The 16,714-nt window shown below is 48.6% G+C and overlaps 2 protein-coding genes across 2 annotated transcripts; one reads left to right on the top strand and one right to left on the bottom strand.

Annotated features, from left to right (window-relative positions):
* Window positions 1-1,475: 1,475 nt before the first annotated feature.
* Window positions 1,476-8,496, top strand: IFI35 (interferon induced protein 35). Its single transcript, XM_079134006.1, has 7 exons — window positions 1,476-1,703; window positions 6,219-6,317; window positions 6,683-6,830; window positions 6,908-7,014; window positions 7,116-7,302; window positions 7,403-7,509; window positions 7,713-8,496. The coding sequence occupies exons 1-7, from the start codon at window positions 1,695-1,697 to the stop codon at window positions 7,902-7,904; spliced, it is 849 nt and encodes a 282-aa protein (XP_078990132.1). The 5' UTR covers window positions 1,476-1,694; the 3' UTR covers window positions 7,905-8,496.
* VAT1 (vesicle amine transport 1) lies at window positions 8,161-15,325 on the bottom strand. Its single transcript, XM_079134007.1, has 6 exons — window positions 14,880-15,325; window positions 11,656-11,863; window positions 10,964-11,134; window positions 10,771-10,860; window positions 9,845-10,086; window positions 8,161-9,695 (listed from the first exon to the last, which is right to left on the bottom strand). The coding sequence occupies exons 1-6, from the start codon at window positions 15,288-15,290 to the stop codon at window positions 9,612-9,614; spliced, it is 1,206 nt and encodes a 401-aa protein (XP_078990133.1). The 5' UTR covers window positions 15,291-15,325; the 3' UTR covers window positions 8,161-9,611.
* Window positions 15,326-16,714: the final 1,389 nt, after the last annotated feature.

Here is a 16,714-nt window from a genome sequence, read left to right as displayed (position 1 = left end):
AGGGCAGTCATTAAAGGAGATGAGGGGACCCTCACACTAGGCCAGGCTGGCAAAGACTGGCAAGAAAGATTGATTCAAGGGACCTGGGCACTGGGTTGTGTCATCATTGTGTAGTGCAAGAAAATTTGGTCATAGATCTTTTCATTTTACCTTTTTTTTTTTAAATTCTGATCCAGTTTTCACTGATTGACTCTCTAGCTGAACTGATTCAAAGTCACTAGATAAAACTAGGATTAAAATAGGCCTTTTAGGGGCCACGCACAGTGGCCCATTCCTATAATCCCAGCAGCTTGGAGGTTGAGGCAGGAGGAACACAAGTTCAAAGCCAATGTCAGCAATGCAGCAAGGAGCTAAGCACCTCAGACCCTGTGTCTCAATTACAAAAAAAGGCTAGGGATGTCACTCAGTGGTTGAGTGCCCCTGAGTTCAATCCTTGGTCCCCCCAAAAAATAAAATAAAAATAGGCCTGTTTGGGCCAGAAATGTTCTGTGGTAGAAGGCTTGCCTACCATGAACAAGGCCCTACGTTCTTAGGTTGAACCCTAGTACTGAAAAAAAAAAATAGGCCTGTTTGTCAAAGATTATCACCTCACTTAACCTGGGTAATTGCATTAGAAAAACCCCTGGACTGGTTAAAATACAAATAAACAAGCATTGGTGCACACCTGTAACCCCAGCTACTCAGGAGGATGAGGCAGGAGAATCACAAGTTCAAAGCCAGCCTCAGCAACTTAAGGCTCTTAAGCTACTTAGCCCCTGTCTCAAAACAAAAAGGGCTGGAGATGTAACTCTGGTTAAGTGTCCCTGGGTTCTATCAATCTGTGTGACCTTTGGCAAGTTTAAAATCTGCCTTGGTTTTCTCATCTGTGAAATGGGGGAAGTAGAACCAACTTTGGGGTTTCACGGAGCTATTTCATATGAAATAGAATGATGTTGGGCACATAACAATTCAAACACCTGCTATTACAGTCCGTAAACTTCAACTACAGGATTTCTCCTGTTTGCATTCTCCATTGATAAAAACCATTATTAATGTTTGCATGTGCCCATCATCGTTTTAGGGGTCTAGAGAAATAGGAACAAAGAAAATTCTATTGACTGGTTTGTCTAGATTACCTGGAAATGGTTGACTGGGGCCAGCATTTGCTGTTGCTTGTGAGGTGGCTTCCCCTGAAGCCTTATTGCTGGGTAGTCAGGGTTTTTGTTTTTGCACAGGGGAAGGGGATTTAACTCTGGCAATTTACCACTGAGTCACATCCCCAGCCCCTTTTATCTCTTATTTTGAGACAGGGCCAAACTAAGTTATTCAGAGGCTTTCTGAATTGCCGAAGCTGGCCTTGAATTTCCTTATCCTCCTGTCTCAGCCTCCAAGCCGCTGGAATTACAGCCATGCCCCACTGCGCATGGCTGGGAAGTTAATTTTCAACACCAAGAAGGCTCCACCTATGGGTGGGGAAGTCTCAACAGAGGGCGTGTGAGCTACCAAGGGCTAGGATTTCCCTGAAATGAAAGTGGAAGCAGAAAGACCTCATTCAGAACCTTCGAAAGTTTGTTTCAAGCCCTTTGGGACTGGAGGAAACCAAAGCCGCTAAAAGCGTACAAATAAGAACTTTATCGTGGTGGACTCTGCCACTCTGTGCCAAGCTCTGAAGCCTCAGCTTTTACCCAACGGATCCCAGACCCATATCAGTGACCATGAATAGTGTAAGTAAGAAGCAGGGTGACAGGTTGGGGGAAACAGACGGGCTCTTCTCTTGCCTGGGAACCTGCTCATCTCAGACCTGCTGGAGGGCTGGAAGAAACAGGGCTAGGATTACCTCTCCCAACCAGCAAGTCTTGATCTTGTGAATTTCTTGTATGAATATGTGTATTTCTGTAAGAGAATCCATACTTTTTTTTTTTTTTTTCCTGGTATGAACTCAGGGACACTGTACCACTGAGTTACATTCCCTAGCCCTTTTAATTTTTTGTTTTGAAATGTGATCTTGTTAAATTGTAGAGGCTGGGCTTGAATTATGATCCTCCTGCCTCAGTTTCCCAAATTGCTGGGATTACAGATGTGCACCACCGTGCTGGGCTAGAGACTCCATACTTTTCTTTAGATACTCATAGGGTCCTATGACCCAAATAAGAACTGCCATGATGAGTAATGCCCTATTCCCAAAGATCCCCAAATACCCCATATAATATTTTCATATCAACCTAAACACTGGCCCTCTCCAGGATCAGGAAGAAGTGTCCCCGCTCTGAGAGTTCAACTTCCCTCTGACTCATGATGCCCTTGGTCTTACTAGACTAAGCCCTGTGAGGACTGGGCCCTGCGTACCCTGCTTGGCATTGGTTGCCAGTAATTAGCACAGTCCCTGATATACAATAGACACTCTGTAACCACTGTTGAATTTGGCATGATGTTGTACCCCTATATTCCCAACAACTTGGGAACTTGAAGCAGGAGGTTCACAAGTTCAAGGCCAGTCTCATCAATTTATTAAGTTCCTACCCAACTTGTAGGACCCTGTCTCAAAATAAAAAATAAAAAGGGAGTTGGGGATGTAGCTTAGTGTATGCAAAACCCTGAATTCAATTTCCAGCACTATCCAAAAAAAAAAAAAAAAATTTAATAAGAAAATTAAAAGGGCTGGAGGGCTGGGAAGTATCTCAGTGGTAAAGTGACCCTAGGTTCAGTTCCCAGTCTGAAAATAAATAAATAACCACTGTTGAATGAATGAGTGAATCTCACCCCCTCTCATTTTTTTCAGTCTTTCCTGATACTACCCTATTTGTTTACACATAAAGAGATCTGTCCCTTGGGAATTTTTCATTTGCCCTTGAAAAAAAATCACAGGCTCAGGAACCAGTCTGGTTGATTTCGAATCCTGATTTGTTCAAATTATGTTGCCCTGGGCAAATCATTAGATGTAGTAAGTTTATATTGTAGGGCTGGGTATGTAGCTCAGTGATAGAGCACTTGCCCAAGAATGTGCGAGGCCCTGGGCTCATTCCCAGCAATGCAAAATAATAATAATAATAATAATAATAATAATATAAACTATACGGTCTAATTCTCATTTCCTCACCTATAAGATGAGAATGAGAGCCAAGCATGGTGGTACATGCCTGTAATTCCAGAGGCTCAGGAGGTTGAGGCAGGAGGATCACAAGTTCAAGGCCAACCTCAACAATTTATCAAGGTTCTCAGCAACTTAGTGAGACCCTGTCTCAGAATAAAAAAAGGGGTGAAATGAATCACTCAGTGGTAAAGCACACTGGTTGCAATTCCCAGCACCAAAAGATAAAAAAAAAAAAAAAAAAAAAGTTTTTAAAAAGAAAGAAAGGAAGGAAAGGGGTGGGACTGAGGAATGTAATGTAGAGTACTTACCTCTAGCAACTTAGCATATACAAGGTTCAATCCCCAGTAACAAGTAATTAAAAATAAAAAAGAATTACACTATTAAGTTTGGTTTAAAAAAAAATAAGAATTAGACTAGATAACCCATAAATTAATACAGGAAACATTTAGCCTCCTGCCTAGCATAGCTCATACTGAGTGCTCAATGTGTTTGTTATTGACACTCTTTTCAGAACCCCAGCTCCCCAGGACAACCTTGACTCAGCCCACCTCAGTCCCACCTCTTGTTAAAATTGTTGTTTTGCAATGCTGGAGACTGAACCCAGGGATACACTACCACTGAGCCACATCCCATCATTCCTTTTTACTTTTTTTCTGGGGGGTATACTGGGGATTGAACCCAATGGTGTTTTATTACTGAGCTACATCCCCACACTTTTTTTTTTAGACAGGATCTTGCTAAATTGACCAGACTGACCTCTAACTTGCAATTCTCCTGCCTCAGCCTCCTCAGTGGCTGGGATTGCAGGCATCTGCCACCACGCTCAGTTTAAAACTGTTCCCTTAAAAGACCTTTGTATCAGGGTGCAGTGGTGCATGCCTGTAATCCCAGCAATTCAGGAGGATTGCAAGTTCAGGGCCAGCCTCAGTAATTTAGTGAGGTCCTTAGGAAACTTAATGAGACCATCTCAAAGTAAAGAAAGGGTTAGGAATGTAGGCTGCTCAGTGGTAAAGCACCTCTGGATTCAATCCCATTACTGCAAAAAAAGAACAAAGAAAAGCAAGCTGTTACCATTTTGTTTTGTTTTTATTTATTTGTGTTTTGGTCTTTGCAGTGCAGAGGGATCAAATCCCACTGCATATTAGGCAAGGGTTCTACCACTGAGCTATACCCCCAGGCCAGTAAGTTTTATGATATATGAATAAATCTGACTATTCTTGACTCATATGAGGTCCTTAATAGCCACTGGCACACTTCCCTTGCCTGCTGGGTCAATGGCATTCTTCCAAACCCAGGACCCATAGGTCCAAAATCTTGGCATTATTCATTGCCCTCTGCTAAATAAGGCAAGACTCCAAGGAGTCTTTTTTTTTTTTGGTACTGGGGATTGAACCCAGGAGTGGTCTGCCACTGAGCTCCATCTCTCAGCCTTTATTTATTTATTTATTTATTTTATTTTGAGACAGGGTTTTGCTAAATTGCTGAGACTGGCCTTGAACTTGTAATCCTCCTGCTTCAGCCTCCTAAGTACCTGAGATTAAGGAATATACCACCACACCCAGTGAAACATCTTTGTAAATTAGAAATGTATAAAGATAGAAATAGGGACCTTTTTCACTATTCACGAACCAGCATAATTTGGTAAAGCTCTAGTTTTCCTCTACTTAAAAAAACAAACACTGAATTTTTTTCAATGCCTTATGTAACATGCTCCCACCCTATCATTCATTTGCTTCATTGCATTCAATTAACATATATTTAGTGAAAGTCTTTTGTGTCAGGCACTTTTCTGGACTGGGGATACAGAGGTGACCAGGACAGAGTCTCATCTTTCCAAGCAAGCTCACCCTTCTCTGAGCTGACCTTATCAGGCTTCCTTAACCACAGTGTGAACTCCACCAGTCAGTGTCTATTCCAGCCCACAAACAAAGGTGTATTTATTCGTATCCCTGGTGTCATTTCCCTGCCTATGCTGTCAGCTCTCTCTCTGGACCCACTCCAAGTCACATCAGCCTGAAAGGCTGGTTGGCACATGGAAAGAGTTGCAGTTAAAGGACAAGCTAGGAGATATGTAAATTTCTCCTGGCTCTGGGCTTGATTTCTTCACTGTACAGCACTGGTTGGGAGAGTAACCTGGAATCAGACTGCCTTGGGCCAAATGAGTTTGGGCAAGCCATTTAACCTGAATTTTAGTTTTCTTGTTTGTAAAATAAGGATAAAAGGGTATCTATCTCATAGGGCTGTCATGAGAATTGAGAAATATCCACACAAAAGGCTTAGCTCAGTGCCTAACATATTGTAATGTGTTTAGTAAAAAATAGCCAATAGGCTGGGAGTACAGCTCAGTGGTAGAATGTGTGCTTTGCATGTGCAAACCCTGGGGTTCAATCCCTAGCCCCACCCCCCCAAAAAAGTTAGCAAATAGTATTATGACATTTTGTAACTCAGCCTCCACTCATCCTAGAGGCCTTCCTTGCTGTGTTAATCCCTTCAGGACTGCTTCCTCTAAACTCCTGCTGACCTTCACAGTGACTGTGCATTAACTGTCTTAGGTAGTTTGGTATAGGCCCCAGGCCTGGACCCTTAACTTCCAGTGCCCTGTGTTACAGCCCAGTGTCTCATAGCAGGAGCCTGACTAGTGGTTTTTGATAGTTTGTTTGTGTGTGTGTGTTTTGTTGTTGTTGTTGTTCTGATACCAGAGATTGCACTCAGGGTTCTTGGCCACTGAGCCACATCCCCAGCTCTATTTTGCATTTTATTTAGAAACAGAGTCTCACTGAATTGCTTAGTCTCTCACTTTTGCTAGGCTGGCTTTGAACTCGCGGATCCTCCTGCCTCAGCCTCCTGAGACACTGGAATTACAGGTGTGCACCACCGTGCCCGGCTTGATTAGTGTTTTTTAAGCTCTAGATCTGCTGTAACAAACCAGCCATGGCTGCTGCAATGCTCCAGCCTTCCTAAAGCAACTGAGACTAGTCATGACCAGGTGGAGTGTGCCATCCCGGGGCAACGTAAAGGATTTGGGTTGTTCTGAAGTCAATCATCATGTCTGCTTCTGGAGAATACAGAAGGGGATCCTCTTCTCCTGGACTTGCTTATTCTCTGGAAAGGCAGGTGGCTAGCTGCTTGTTCCCTTCTGTTCCAATAGACCCTCTGCACCCTTCAGAAGGAGCAGACCAGACTAAAGATGAGACTGCAGGAGTTGCAGCAGCTAAAAAGGGAGCTCAGGAATTCTCCCAAAGACAAGGTAAGCAGGGAGATGACATGCAGTCTGGTAGAAAAGAGCTGGGGAATTATTTACTTTGGGACTTGCCACTTTCTTGCTGTGTGATGTCAGATGTGTTACTTGAACTCTCTGAACCTCAGTATTCTCAACTGTAAAGTAGAACTACCTACCTCTCAGCTTTGTGTGAGAACAAACTAAGATCTTGTATGTAAAGTGCCCAGAATGGGCCTGAGTTGTGTTCATCCACTCATCAATCCAACTCTTCTTTCAGTAAATGTATTCAGCTCTATCAATCAAATTGAACTGGCGGCACCTTCCACCTAGGAGGGATTGGGGACCTCTCTTACCCTTGCAGGATGTATCAGCTTCCCTTCCTCTACTTCCAGATCCCATTTCCTGTACCAGAAGTTCCCTTGGTGTTCCGAGGACACACTAAGCAGGGCAGACAAGTGCCCAAGTCTTTAATTTCCAACATGCGTATCTGCTGCCCTCTGCCTGGAGGCTCTGCTCTGGTCACCTTCGATGACCCCAAAGGTGAACTTGGGGGGAACCTCAGGAGACAGGCTGGGGGGAGGTTTCCTTGTATTGATTGTGTTCTCCCTGTCACTCAGTGGCTAAGCAGGTGCTTCAACAAAAGGAACATAAGATTGACATGGAGGAGTGCTGGCTGCGGGTAGAGGTCCAACCCTTGGAGCTACCCATGGTAACCAACATCCAGGTGACAGAATGACAAGGTTCTGGGACATGCAAAGGGTGTGCTGTACCTGGGCTCCAAGAAGTGGATTGTGTCTGGGATCACTCCCTCCTGTCTCTTCCTAGGTGTCCAGCCAGAGGAATGAACAGAGGGTACTGGTTAGTGGATTTCCTGCTGAACTCGGGTTGAGTGAAGAGGAGCTGCTGGACAAACTGGAAATCTTCTTTGGCAAAACCAGGAATGGGGGTGGGGACGTGGAGACTCGGGAACTGTTGCAAGGGAGTGTTGTGCTGGGTTTCGCTAAGAAAGAAGGTAAGGGCCTACTGCAGGGAGATTAGAGTTCAGTGTGCATGGGGTCATGGAAGAGGAGAGGGCTTGATGGTAAAGATCCACCCCTCTTTGTTCCCCACAGTGGCCCAGAACCTATGCCAGATTGGCCAGTTCAAAGTGCCATTGGGAAGGCAGCAGGTTCCACTGAGAGTCTTTCCCTATGTGAGTGGGGAGATCCAGAAGGCTGAGGTAAGTGGGAAGGTGGAGGATGGGGGCTGCACCACGTAACCTGTTTGTCTGTCAGAAACCTGCCCAAGGATCAGAGGCTCTAAATGCCACTGACCTTACCTACCACTATCCTGACCCTTCCATACTCTCACAGGGAACCTGCTGCCCCAGTCTCTGCCCCCAGCCCTTTATGAGTCTTTACCATCTCCTGGCTTATTTTTCAGATCAGATCCCAGCCAGTGTCCCACTCAGTACTGGTACTCAACATTCCCGATGTCCTGGATGGCCCAGAGATGCATGACGTTTTGGAGATTCACTTCCAGAAGCCCACTCGTGGGGGTGGAGAGGTGGAGGCCCTGACAGTTGTGCCCCCAGGACAGCAGGGCCTGGCAGTCTTCGCCTCTGAGTCAGGCTAGGTTCTCCAACCAGTGGGGCACAAAAGAGATCTTTCCGTTTACTGACAGGGAGCAGGGATTACACATTGTGAATTGTGCCAGGGAAGAGTAAAAGTGCCTGCTTGGCATGATGTCCTTCCTCATTTCATTCAGGAAAGGAAACCTGATTTGGGTATGGAAGGGAGACTGTAGGAGGGAAAAACGCTGACCTTCTGCCATCAGCACTGGCCTTCCAGGAGTTCTCTTTCCCCTCCATTCTAAGGCAATGTCAAGGACGCAGGGTTTGGCTTTTTATTGACACAAACACAAAGGCAGCTGCGGTAATGGGGTGGAGTACATAAAAGCAGAAATGGCACTTCCCACATTTAGGCCTCGTTTAGACAAGGAAGAGGCTGATTCCCCCCCCCCCCCCCCCCCCCCCATTAGCAATGGTTGGGGCAATAATCCTCCCTAATGCCAGCTCAGTGAGCAGAGGGAGTTATCCCCTCCCCAGGAAGTCCCCACTTTAGTTCCTGTGGCCCAGATCCTAACTACCCCCCTTCATTTTCCTGCTCCATCTCCCCACTATGTAAACAAAGTTTGGGGCTGAGCTGAAAAGCTGCCTCCCTGCTGGGGGAAGATGGTGGGGCCTCCTTGACTGCAAAGGGAATGTGCTTTAAGTTTCACTTTGGTCCCAGAACAAGACACAACATTGCATCTCCCAGCTCAGCCTGTTAAAGCTTCTTGCCTTGTTCTCCTCCAGGACTGATAGAGACAGGACACGGCACAGACCACGTGGAGGGCAGCTACTTTTTGCCCTGACCCCAAGAGGCTAATGGTTGCCCCTCAACCCACCCACTGGCACATACACAGATTTTTGGCAGTGTTGAAGGACTGGGGAGGAGAGAGACCCCAGCTCCACTAGAATAAGGAAGGCACTGGGGAGGACAGGAAGGAGAAAGCCAGAGACAGGGATCCCCCTAAACACACACACACAAGCACAGGTTTTCCGATGCTAAGGCACTGAGAACAAATCCAGAGACCTCAGTGAAGGGTAGGGGTGCTCTGTCTCCCTCCCAGAGTCATGATCTAGGGGCATGGGTCTATTCCTGTCCTTGCTGTAAGAGGCAGCCTTGGTTAAGGATGGCAGAAAACCTGGAAGTGGAAGTAATCCAACTGTGCTTAAGAAACTGGGGACAGAAAACAAAGTTGGGAACTGATCAAGCCCAGAGGTGGGCGCTGGTTGGCCCTGGGCTAAAGGGACACTAGGGAGAGACAGGGACATTCTGGACTTATACAGACTGGCCCCATATCCTGAGCTGACATTTCAATTCTTTGGGGAGGTGGTGGGGCAGGGGTGGGAGGGAAGATGAGGCAGAAGCGGAAGTACACAGAACAGGATGGGGAGGGATTGGCTAACCTTGGCACAAAAGCAGCACAGCAGGCCCGGGAAAGGGTGGGGGCAGGAAGCAACCAGCCTCCCTCTGACCCTCCCCGTCCCCTTGGCAGGGCCCAGACATCCAAGTGGTCACTTCCCAACCTCTTTGAGGGCAGGAAGGGGGAGGGGGCAGCCCTGCCCAAAGAGAAAGAACAGGGCCTGGAAGTGTTCATCACCACAGAGACCTTTGGGGGAGGGAGGGAAGAGCATTATGATAAGAGAATGAAATGTGAGAGTCTGGTGGTCATCAGAATGGGGCTTCCCAACCTTCCCTTCCCTTTCCAGGTCTCAAGGGTCTTTAGTCCCTTGCCCTAGTTTTCCTTCTCTGGCCCAGGAACCAGGAGGACCTTGCCCACATTCTTTTTCTCCTGCATCTGCTTCATAGCATCAGTCACCTGGAAGGGAAGAGAAGACTCTGATCCCATCTGATCCCCCATTGCACAAGAGACAGACCAAAGGAGTTGGTCCCCTCCCGCTTCCCTGGAGACCACCCCTTCACAAGGCCCACCCAGGCCCTGCCTCCCTGAAAGGTCACCACACTCACCTTCTCAAAGGGCCAGACAGAGTCGATGTGAGGTTTGATGCGACCCTGGTTGTACAGAGCCAGAAGGCGGGTCACCACATTACTGACCAGCTCTACCTCACCTTCCAGGTAGCCCAGGTGAAAGCCACACACAGCCCGGTTGGCCTGCAGCAGCTGCAGAGCTGTCACACTGAATTGATTCCACCATGTGCGGGCTAGCGCCATCAGGTTCCGCTTAGGGCCTGTCAGCAGGTTGGCCATTCCTGAGGGGTGGAGTGACAGGGCCTGTGATCCAAGTGCCAGGCATATTCCCGAATGTGTGAATCCATGCTCATCTGTCCCTGTATTCTTGCTGTTCTCCACACCATTGCCAGAGAGTGACAGGATAATCCCTTACTTTTGCTTACGTGGCCCAAACCAACTCTAGCTCACTCAAAAACTAATCTCTGTATTTCCTTTTTTTTTTTTTTTTTTTTTTTTTTTTGGGTGCTGGGAATACCTTTTTTTTTTTAAATTCAGTGTTAGGGATCAAATTCAGGACCCTATGCATGCTGGGCCAGTGTTCTACCACTGAACTGCATCCCTGGTCTTGTATCTTTTGTGTGCAGTAGTTTTTTAAAATGAAAATCTAGCTCGCCCAAGAAGCCCAGCAGGGGAAGACAGAAGGAAGGCAGACTGGCTGGTTTTGTATCAGGAGTAGGCCCCAAACAGGAGCACAGAGAGAACACATGATTTACTATGACTCACATGAAAAGCTGCAAGAGAATGAAAGTAGCTGGCACCCAGCAGGCAGCAATCTGAGTGTAACCCTGATCTCTCTATAGAGCTCCCAAGTCTCTGCCCCTTCTTCATTCAAAAGCCCTAGACTCATCTCAACTTCCCACTAATCAGACCCACTCCACCCTCCTGCCCCTAACACCCTCTCCATCTCTGGCCCACTAACTCACCATAGGTGACAACTTTGCCCATGGGTTTGAGGAGGTTGTAGCCCTTGGCAGTATCTGACCCACCCAAAGGGTCCATGACGATGTCCACTCCTGTCACAGAGTAGGGGGATCCAGGAACAGCATTAGGATTCACAGATCTAAAGACCTTCCTTTCTTGTGATGTCCTACCCACTCCCATACCCTGACCCCCTACCTTTAGGGGCGATCTTCTTGATCTCATCCACATAGTCAGTTGTGTGGTAGTCAATGGGGTGTGTGACCCCATTCTCCTTCAGCACCTCATGCTTGCTGGCTGAGGCTGTTCCGAACACTGTCACATTCTCCACTGTACGGCACAACTGCACAGCTGCCATACCCACACCACCTGCAGCAAGACACCCAGAAGAGGGCTGGGGTTGTAGCTCAGTGATAGAGCACTTGCCTAGCATGTTTGAGGCACTAGGTTCAATTCTCTTATGTATAAATAAATAAATAAAATAAAGGTCCACTGACCCCCCAAAACAAAACAAAAACCCACCCAGAAGTGGGTATGGAATGGAGTCACCTGGTCACTAACTATTCTTCATACTAGTCTCCCAAGGACCCAGTCAGTCCATCACTTTCATTGTGCCTAGATTCACTTTGGGGCCCATGCCCAATTTCCATAATTAAGAATTGAGGGAGGGTGACTGGAGAGGAGAAGGTATGGGGTGAGTGCACGTTGCTAAGGATACTAGGCTGGTCCTGATGCCTGAATGTTACCATGGCAACTATACTGCAGAGGCCTCTGGGCACCACAGGCCAAGGCAGCCTGGTGTTGCCATGACAACAAACCAGACAGACCGCAGAAAGGGGCCTGGAAGGAAAATCTGGTAAGGAAAGGGGAAAACAGAAAGGACCTGTCACCTGCAGCCATGTGTACCAAGACGCTGTTGCCAGGCCTTAAATTGCCGAAGTCAAAGAGGACCATGTAGGCTGTGATGTAATTAACCAGCAAGGCAGCTGCTTCCTCAAAGGTCATGGCCTCAGGCATCAGGAAGGTCTGGGCTGAGGGCACAGTCACCTCCTCCTGCCACATCCCAGACCTGATCAGCACCATCACCCGATCCCCTGCCTGGAAGAATGGGAGAACAGCAGTATTCAGTTGATAATTAATTCACCTAAGGTGATTTACTGACCTTCTACTATGTACTCAGCCATCTTCTTTGAGATGAAATAGCAGTAGAAACAGCAAAAGAAGTCATGGTAATAATAACAACATTATCAACAACAACAAGAACCAGCCTTTACTGAGTGCTTATGGAGGCCCAGGCCCTATTCCCTAAGCTTTATATATGAGCATCCAATTAACCCCCTACATCAATTTTGAGGCAGACACTATCCTTATCTCCATTTTATAGATCATGCGCTTAATTATTGTGTAAGAGCTCCAAACGCAAGAGGATTACAGTTAGGGCAGCATGAGTACTGTTGAAGAGATCAAACTGCTTTTGGTTACAAAAGTGGATTCCACTGTTTACTGGTAGTGTGATCTTGGACAAACAAAAATTATTTAACCAGTTTTCTTACTGCAAAGTAGGGGAGTGATGAGAATTAAATGGAAAAAACTCAGGGACTTTTAGCACAATGTCTAGCACATTATAAACACTTGGTAATGTTAACTAACAACAATAATAACAGCAGAAGGGGAAGTCACACAAATAACTGAAGGAAGAGGGCAGCATGTGGTAAGGACCTTGCCAAAGCACAGGTAAATGTCTCTGAGTGTTTAGGGCTGGGTATGGTTCATTAAAAGTTGTATTTGAGCCAGTATTACAGGCTCAGAAAACACCTTCAACCCAGAGATCGTGTGGGAGGGGCAATGCATAAGGAATAACAAGCCATCCTAGCCACCAGGAAAAGGTGTTTTCTCCCATTCTCAGCCACTTGCATGAAAGCCACTTTGTAGGAGGGAAAGGGTACAAAGATAAGAGTCCTTTCAGTTTACCAGGGCCAAGGGTCAAGGGAAGGGCAAGGACTAGGGGTCAGTCTTCAGGTGAAAGAAGAGCCTCTCCTGGCTCTCTGAAGAGCATGGAGACAGAGGTGTGGGTATTGTTCCAGAACAATCCAGATCTGTCTTTGTTCCTGCCAGGAATGATGGGCATCTGTACATTAAGAATACTTAAAGGGCTGGGGAGATCGCTCAAGTGGTAGAGTGTTTGCCTAGCAAGCACAGGCCCTGGGTTCAATCCCCAGCAATCCCCCCCCGCCCCCCCCCCGCACCAAAAAAAAAAAAAAAAAAAGATTTAGGATCTATGAGGAAAGGAAATGGGACTCCCATACACACATACCCTTTTACTCTTCCTTTTAAAATTATTTAATTTTTGTGGTGTCAGGGATTGAACCCAGGGGTTTTCTACCACTGACATACATTCCCAGTCCTTTTTATTTTCTATTTTGACACAAGGTCTTGCTAAGTTGCCCTGATTGGTCTCAAATTTCTGATCCTCCTACCTCAGCCTCCTGAGTGTCGGGATAATAGGAAAGCACCACTGGCCACAGGCCCTTTTTCATGTCTTCAAGTCCCCATACTCCACTGAAGAGGAGAACTAAGGGTAGGCTAGGATTCCCGCCCCCCCCAAAGTTGTGGCCTGAATGAGATCTGGGGAACAAAGCCCTCCATCCCAGGACTCAGGTCTAACAAGTCCTAGGAGAGCTGGGAACAGTGCAACAGCCATTCCGGGTGGTGGCCAGTCTCAGATTTGGCCCAGAAGAAGTCTCCCTTAGCCTGACTCATGCCTCACCCTTAAACCATCACAGGTCAGGGCCCTGATCCCTCCCCAGCCACCGAGACCTCAGGAGGGAGGTAGGGCCCTCCCCACAGAATCCAGGCTCTTACATCAGATTCTGCCCTGGTCAGGATATCCTGTATTTATCAGGCGGAAAGTGGGTGGGTAGGGGAGAATAGGTGTGTGGCCTTCAGCAGTAACATGAATGACAACCCCCTCTCCCCAAATTCCTCTTAGCACTTTCTCAGGAGTGGGGTTATTCAGAAGTCAGGGTGAGGGTGGGGCCACAACTAAATTCAAGGAGAAACCCTTTAAGGGCTATGTACAATAAACCCAAAAAAATCTAGGTCAGACAATAGGAAGGATATATCTGCTTCTCACACAAGATTTGAAAAGAAACCCCTAAACACATGATTTGTCACCCCAGGTTTTTCAAACGGTTGGTCACATGGAAGTCTCTAGTGTCCGGGGTTATAGCCAAGATTAATGATAAATGAAAAGGAGAAACAGACCGGCAGAGCTGGGCCAACCTGCTCACGGTGCCACACCTCCCTACCCAAATGGGTCCCACCGGGGCTTTCTGAGGTGAGGGGTCCCCAAGGAAGGCAGAAGAGTTTTTGCCTGGAAGTTCCCCAGGGCAGCTCAGGGTCCTGGCCAGCGGGCTGAGTCACAGAAGATATTGCAGTCATGAGACAGAGAGCTCAAGACAAAGATCGGGAGACCCAATCCCATCTCCTCCACCCAAGACCAGACTGGCAGTGGATGGCTCCTGGCGGTGGGGGAGCAAGGCTCCCACTATTCCATGATAGGTGTGGCCTCCTCCTTGGCCCCGCTCGGGGAGGGGCCGCCTCACACCCCCACAGACCACGGGGCTGCATGTGACTAGGGCTCTGGCACGGTCATTGCGCCCCCGCCCAGCCTCGACTACACAGCCTCAAGCTCCCTCTGGAAAAGGGGACGCTAACCGTCACTCAGGGTCACAGACCACAATTACCCAGGGAGTATTTGGTGGGTAGGGGTATAGGTGTGGTTTTAGTGTGTGTGTGTGTGTGGGGGGGGGGGAGAGCGGGCAGGTCGTGCGCATGCGCATCAGCACCTTATTGTCTCCCCCCCACCACCCTGCCCAACGCCACTTATGGCAACTAGAAATGGTTGGGGAAGCGGCGATAACTCTCCCCCCCGCCAATAAATTCCTTTCTCCAAGATCCTGAAAACCTAAGTTTCTTTCCTGCGTCTTCCATGCCTGTCCACCCAGATCCGTGCCAGTTTCCCCCGCCCTGCCACACCCCCGGCGCCCGCCCACTCGTGCCCACTGCCCAGTGGCCTGCGCAGCCCCTCCCTACCCTGCACTGGCCCGCTCACCTTGCGGTCGTTGACTCCCTCGCCCACGGCGATCACGACGCCCGCACCCTCCATGCCGGGAGTGAGGGGCAGCGGTGGCAGCCGGTCGTACAGCCCCTGCCGGGCCATGAGGTCTGCAAAGTTGAGCCCGCAGGCCCGGACGCGCAGCGTCAGCTGACCAGGCCCCGGAGCCGGGGGCGCGGCCGGCCGGCTCTGCAGTTTCACCTTGTCATAGCCGCCGAAGCCAGTGAGCACCAGGCAGCGCAGCGGCGGCGGCGAGGCGGCGGCCGCTCCTTCAGAGGCCGCGGGCGGCTGCGGATCGCTGGTTACCTCAGCTTTCGGGGGCTGCGAAGAAACGTCTTCCCGGGCCCCTGCCTCGGCAGCCGCCACCACCACAGTGGCCGCCTCGGCTACCTCTCTCTCGTCGGACATGGCTGGACTCCCGACGTGCGAGCACAGCTGGACCGAGAGTGCACAGCTGGGGAGGGCGGGGCGCGCGTAGGAATGAGCGGCGGCAGCGGACTCCAGCGGGTGGGGCGGGGCGCCGGGTCTGGGGCGGGGCCTCTCGTTCAGACTTAAAGGGCTAAGGCCTCTGCTGTGGGACAAGCTGCCAGAGCCGGTAAAAGGGGGACTAGTCGCTTAGGGTCACTGATACGCATGAGGACATCCTTATAACATGCATAAAATGTGATTTAATTTATTTATTCACAAAAAATGTGAAAATTTAAAATACGTTAAGGAGCAATCTGAAGGCAGTCCCAAAATTTGAGTTTACATCAGATATGGGGAACCAGCAACTTGTGGACCAGAACCCAATCAAGTCGTACCTCAGGCTCTGACTCTACCCATCAGTAACCCTGGAAAGAATCCGTCTTCATTCATTGTGGTCTTACAGTAGCAAACTAGAAGCACGTGTACCAAACTTTTAAAACTTCCTGACTTTCGGGCTAGGGATATGGCTCAGTTGGTAGAGTGCTTGCCTAGCATGCATAAGGCCCTGCGTTCTAAATCCCGGCACCAAAAGGGGGAAAAAACAAACAAACAAAAAAAAAAAAACAACAACTTTCTGACTTCGGTGGTTAACACTGTAACACTGTGCATTTCCCCTTCTGTAAAATGGTGATGGTGCCGCGTGGTCTAATTATATTTATAGGGTTATTTAGAACAAGTAAAATTAAATCGAGTATCCTCGATTTAAGGAAGCACTTTTAAAAGATAAACGATGACATGCAGATGCAAAACAGGGGCTTGATTATTGTTAGAATTTGAGTCAAGGCTGAATTGACGTTTGGGCTTGGCTCTAGCCCCAGCAGTTCACTCTGGTAGTTCATTTTCCTCTTCTTCCTCCCTTTCTCCTTCTCCCCAAGCATCCACCAGAGGACGCAGCTTCCCCAAAACTTTCCACTTAGCGCTTGGCTTGAGGAACTCAGTCCACGTTTCCCTGCTAGTCCAGGTCCGCCGTTAAGTCACTACAGCCCCAGACCCGGCCACCCGTCGCCATGGGGACGGAAAGCTATGATGTCACTACCATCGGGTGGGTGTGTAGGAGTCTATACTCCCATTTCTCCCAAATTCCCTGCCAGGACACCAGTGGAGGAGGGAGACGAAACTAGACTTTTTCCTTCCCCTGTCATCTCGCGCCCCCAGTGTTCAGGAAGTGGATGGCTGCCACCGCGCGTATCCGCACTGGCACACCTGCGTGCACGCGTGGGTCCCAGCCTCGTGCGTGTGACGCTCTCACCCTACCCCTCAGAACTTCGCTCGAACTCCGCACCGCCCCCATGCCCAGGGACGTCAAATAAGCGGTGTCTCGGCCAGCCTCAAACCCTCAGGGGCCTCTTAGACCACACCAGCGC

Source organism: Sciurus vulgaris (assembly GCF_902686455.1).
Source record: "Sciurus vulgaris genome assembly, chromosome: 3".
Classification (NCBI taxonomy): domain Eukaryota; kingdom Metazoa; phylum Chordata; class Mammalia; order Rodentia; family Sciuridae; genus Sciurus; species Sciurus vulgaris.
Note: the sequence above shows the minus strand (reverse complement) of the source record. Positions and strands in the feature narration are given on the sequence as shown.

Coding starts and splice junctions, on each gene's coding strand:
- VAT1 (XM_079134007.1), bottom strand. CDS start 15,290: ATGTCCGACGAGAGAGAGGTAGCCGAGGCGGCCACTGTGGTGGTGGCG. Junction 10,087..10,770: donor GGGCAAAGTTGTCACCTATG/GTGAGTTAGTGG, acceptor TCCACCCCTCAG/GAATGGCCAACCTGCTGACA. Junction 9,696..9,844: donor CTGTCTGGCCCTTTGAGAAG/GTGAGTGTGGTG, acceptor CTTCCCTTCCAG/GTGACTGATGCTATGAAGCA.
- IFI35 (XM_079134006.1), top strand. Junction 6,318..6,682: donor GGAATTCTCCCAAAGACAAG/GTAAGCAGGGAG, acceptor CTCTACTTCCAG/ATCCCATTTCCTGTACCAGA. Junction 7,510..7,712: donor GGGAGATCCAGAAGGCTGAG/GTAAGTGGGAAG, acceptor CTTATTTTTCAG/ATCAGATCCCAGCCAGTGTC.